Source organism: Struthio camelus, chromosome 1, assembly GCF_040807025.1.
Source record: "Struthio camelus isolate bStrCam1 chromosome 1, bStrCam1.hap1, whole genome shotgun sequence".
In the NCBI taxonomy this organism is placed as follows: domain Eukaryota; kingdom Metazoa; phylum Chordata; class Aves; order Struthioniformes; family Struthionidae; genus Struthio; species Struthio camelus.
In genome coordinates this window covers 30,115,911-30,120,910 of record NC_090942.1, presented here as the reverse complement: position 1 = coordinate 30,120,910, position 5,000 = coordinate 30,115,911, and the positions used below count along the sequence as shown (strand labels likewise).

At 40.9% G+C, this 5,000-nt stretch overlaps 1 protein-coding gene across 10 annotated transcripts in view; it reads left to right on the top strand.

Moving 5' to 3' along the window:
- FOXP2 (forkhead box P2) overlaps window positions 1-5,000 on the top strand; it is a 447,021-nt gene that overhangs the window by 401,927 nt on the left and 40,094 nt on the right. For all 10 annotated transcript variants that reach the window (XM_068932927.1, XM_068932937.1, XM_068933001.1 and 7 more), the window contains one exon: window positions 2,472-2,559. In XM_068932927.1, coding sequence (XP_068789028.1) covers window positions 2,472-2,559 — 88 coding nt within the window. The remainder of the gene's footprint in view (window positions 1-2,471; window positions 2,560-5,000) is intronic.

Below are 5,000 nucleotides of genomic sequence, written 5' to 3'. Positions count from 1 at the left end.
AATGCATGACAAGAAACAAAAAACAAAAAACAAACAAAAAGCCCTCTGGATTATTTCCCAGCCTTCTGGAGGAAAGAATGTACATCTTTCTTGGCAGATTGCAGCATATTGGACCCTAAAACTACAGCAAGTTTATACAGAGAAAAGTTATTTTAGAGGTTTTTAAAAATGCATTAGACCTAGTTTTTCTTTCACTACATTGCCTGTACATGCCTGACAAATAAAGCAAGCCAACTTCACAGGCAAAAATGATCAGAAAAATAATTCTTAAAACAATTTTTGCACTCTTAATGTTTCTGTAAAATAAGTTTTCTCCAAAATGCGCAGCAAAAGCAACCACATGATGTGGAAGTCTGGCATAAGGGATGTGTATATCTATCTCATGAGTTTCGAAGGATTACTGTGTTACTCTCAAGAAACATGCAACAGTCTCTCAAGTTACCATGCAATCATATTGAAATTACATTATGCTGGACTTTCTTCTCCTACACTGCATAATGCTGTTACATTTAAAGTTCCTCAGGGCAAGGACTGTGCCTGTATCTGTTTTGTAACGTGTCATGCAAACATGTGGTGTTGTAATAACTAATGAATAATCATGAGTATGCAGTCACCTCAAACTCAGGCCAGCAGATCTTTTCTACCTTTACCATTGCATACTATCGTTTGCTCCCGTGTGTGTAGACAGGTAAGCATACATGCGTATGGATAGCCAGTCATGTGTACTGGTGACAGTGGTGATGATGCATAGGTAGCCTCTGTCTTACATTCTTTTTCTGACAGCTTTGTAACCAATGACCTGAAAACATGAAACTGTACTGATGTGCCACTATATTAATAGGCCACACACCATCATGCTTGTGTAGTTGAGGAAGTAAAATTCTTCTGAATCAGCATTTCAGAAGACTAGTGAATGGCGCATTCTGAACAATTATCTAATTTTTAAACTGATCATGCATTTTTGCATCAACAGAGAGAATGAGGTCAGTTACTCTGTAAAAAATTTTATGACAGTGTGTAAAGGAAGTCCAGTGTCTGTGGTGATGTTTGAAGATAGCACAAACTACCATGCAAGTTACAGTTATACTGTTACATGATTTCAAATTTGTGCAAAAATGTTTTATTAACAAGGAACAAAAGCATTCATAATTACTTATCTCTTTTTGCCAGCTGTGCCTCTTGCAAGAATAGCAGAACCTGACTGTCACGTTTTGCTCACCTGCAAACCCTATTGTTGTATTCTAAAAGAGTGATGTTACTCCATAATGTAAATTAACAATGCAAATTGTAGTGAAAGTGAGATGCAGCGCCCTCTATTTTTTCACTGTTTCTGAAGAACAAATTCTTCCCACGGGTCAATGATCAAATAGCTATATAGTTCTCTGAATAATTCTGCCAAAAAGAAAAGGAGAAAGATGCCTTTCTTCCATGGTATAAGTAGTGTAGTTCCTTTAACTGGCTGTGACCGTAGTCCCTGCAGAACTTAACCCTGTGGAAGTAGCCAGCAAACCCACCTCCAAAGGCTCCCTAAATTTTCTTCTCAGTGGAACAACAGCAAACACACTAGTAAAGCTCCAAAAGGCACTTGGAAGTCCTGAAAGAGAGAGAGAGAGAGTGAACTGGAATCTCCTTCAAAAAACATTAGTAAATGAGCTTTGTAAAGCTGTGCTGCATTGAGACATTACGGGCACTGTCCTTTGGGTCTGGGCTGTAGTTTTGTAAAGGACAGCAACCCCTGTGATTCTCCTGCCTGTTGCAGAGGGTGGTTTTGTTTGGCAAAACTGCCGTAATTGCACAGCCCGAATCCCTCCGCGGAGTCTGGCCGCGTGTGCAGGGTGTGTAGTTGTGTCTTCCCGTGCCTTTGCCTTCCGCGCTCTCCCTCGGCTTGTGGAGCCTGGTCACTTCATCATCATCAGGGGCTGCTGCTGGAGGTCGTAATGAAAATCAGTAATGTTCCCTTACTGCTTCTGACTTTGTTTTGGGGGAGGGAAGAAAGGACGATCTGTTGTTGTTTTTGCTTTAATGATTAAAGAAGAGCAGATGGAGAAATCTTAACAAAGTCTGCAGTAATTCTCCGTAGTTCAAGCAGCCTAAAAGCAATATATCTTCTGAAGAATCATTTATAAGGTGACTCTCTGTTCATCTGCACCAACCGCAAGGAGTGGAAATCAGCTCAGTGACACTACCAAATACTGATAACCACTTACACTGGCTTTTAGATGGCTTCCATGATATGGGAGGTAGGAACTGGGCATCTGGCAGTCATCAGTGAGAAACAGTTTGTAGAACTAAATGAAATAACATCAATTTTGCTATTTTGCGTTGTTGTATCTATGGCATGCTCTAACTAGACCTTTTCACATAACTCCCATTGAAATTAATGGAAGCCAGATGCGCTAGAGAGAAAAACGGACTCAGAGAAATTATCGTCATCTTAACACTATCTTATTAGCATTCTCTTTCTTCACTAGGCACCTTAACAATGAACATGCATTGGATGACAGAAGCACTGCTCAGTGTCGGGTGCAAATGCAAGTGGTTCAGCAGTTAGAAATACAGGTTTGTTACATGGATGTATTATCCTATTACTTATTTACTATTAATTTAAACTAAATTGAGAACACTTGTCTTGATGACTCTGGCTTAAAGCTGTATGTTTCTTGCATGAAATTTGTTGATACTCGTGAACAAGTGTTTTTTACTTTAAGATTTCTCACATTATAAATTATGCAATAATTATCTAACATCAGCATTGTCTCCTGTACTTTGCTTGAACTAAGACCCCAATGCCATTTATCATGAATGAAAAATGCAGTCCCTGGAGCAGAGACTGGATCCAAGGCATCTTCCCTTCTTGAAGTGCTGAGTCAGGACTGCTCTGCCTTCTTTCCCTGCTGACCTGGTCCTCGGCTATGCCATTCAGAAGTAGGAAGGAACTGCAGAGGGTATCTCCACCTAAAATGACGCCTTTCCTGATGGTGGGCATGTTTCTGGAAATACAAGGTGTAACCTCAGACCCCCTCAGAGCAATTATGTCTCCGGTCCTCCTGCTTCCTCAGCAAATGCGTCAAGAAGAACATCCCAGCGGCGTTCTCTGCTCTGGTTGTAGCCATCTTTGCAAAGCAGGCACTGGCCTAGTTCCCCCCATCCAAAGGGAGAAATTGGTCTCCCACATCCCAGGAGTCCTTCTAACACTTTCTCGCTGCTGGCTTGCTCGGTTCCTTGGTCTTTTGGCTCCCGCAAATCCTTCTGTGAGTCACAGAGCTGTCTTTGTGCTCTGCGTGAGGAAGACATAACTGGGGGTTGTGAATTCACTGCAGGGATGCTGGAAGCGGTCGTGGTGAAGCCCTGCTGTAGATCTGGGCCTCAGCATGCTGGACAGTCCCCTAAGCACTTCAACTAAAACCGTCTAGTTGACAGATAGGATTGTTATACTCAGTTAACTTGTTCTGACTCTAACCATTAGGGGTAACTGTATATATATGATTGCTCTCTCCAGCTTAGAAAAGAAGGACTGAGTACCCTTGGGGTGTCTCAGTACTGAAACTACCCTTGCTAGGGTATGTTCTCCATCACTGGCTTGGAATAAACTCCAGCAGCCGAAACATACCATGATGGGTGCCTACACCGTGTGGTTTCCTCTGTATGGGTGTCCTTTTTTCAGTCCTGTCCCCTTTTGGAAGGGTGCAGAGGAGCCCAAGGGACACAGCCAGGGACTGAGAATTTTTTTTTCCCCGTTTACTATATACGTGTCATGGTAGAGAAGGAAGGATAGACAGCTTGGAGCTTTCTTGCCTTTCAGCATATTGTCTCACTGCTATAATGCACGTAAGAATTCTTGTTCTTTCAGCCAAAGGAAACTGGTTCTTTTGCATTTTAATACTGGAAACCAAAAACAATGAGGAGAAAGTACAATAATATCAATTATCCCCTTGAAGTGAAAGTTTTATAAACCCAGGCAAAGCTCTAGTTTCTTTTAGAAGATTTATAGGCTAATGTTATCTTAATTTTTTTCTTAGGGATTTACATCATGGCAAATAGCATGTCTCTAAAGCGTCATACATATCATATAAAGCCTAAGAATAAAATCTTTTTCCCTTCTCTTGCCTCCAGTGTTGTTTAATTAAAGATGCACTGACCAAATTATATCCAGTATATCCAAAATATCTGCAGTAATACAGGTAGTTTCCCGTTGTTCAAAATTACTTACAAGTTGTTTTGCCTAGTCCAATCCCAGTCTGCTGGTGCAGTTATAACTCTTGAGCTGAATTCATGCAAGAAAGTATTACAGCACTCTCCAGAAAACAGCAGTGTTCTACACCAAAGTGATTCTTGAGTCAGCTAATGTAGTAATCCTTTTGCAGATATCCAAAGTCAGTGTCACTAGAATACAGCTTCTAATATTTTTTCTTGCAACCCAACCTCCGAAAAAAAAAAATTCATGTGGCATATTTTCTTGTATGTTCTGATATTTTTAGTGACAAGATATGTATTGCAAGCACTCTTTCCTGTTTCTCTTTTAAATTTCATGATTTGTTTGAGTCTGAAAATACAAAGATTTGTGCAGTGTGTGATAGGAAAATTGTATCAGTTGCAAAAAAAACCCAGGATTTAGTAACACATAATGTTTTTTAAAGCCAGTTTAAGGCTTTCTTAAGAACTGTTTACCATTTACAAAGGCTGTGCTGTAATGTAACAGTCCAACCGAAGATTTAGCTTGCAGTGTGACCAATTATGCCATTTTTTGCTTTGTCTGACTGATAGTAAAGTAAGGTCCATCAGTTGTAATGAGACCCAGTGCAGTGTAGATGCCGACTCGGTGGCAGAGTTCAGCGTTTCACACTGCCTGGTCTCTGTCACTCTATTGAATTAGATTGATGATGGCAGATTGCAGGGGGCACTAACTGGACCTCAGTGGGAAAGGATGAAGTGTGTAGACAATCCTGGCAGGCACTGCGCTTTGAGGACCCTTCACCCCTTCACAGCTGCTGGCACTAGTC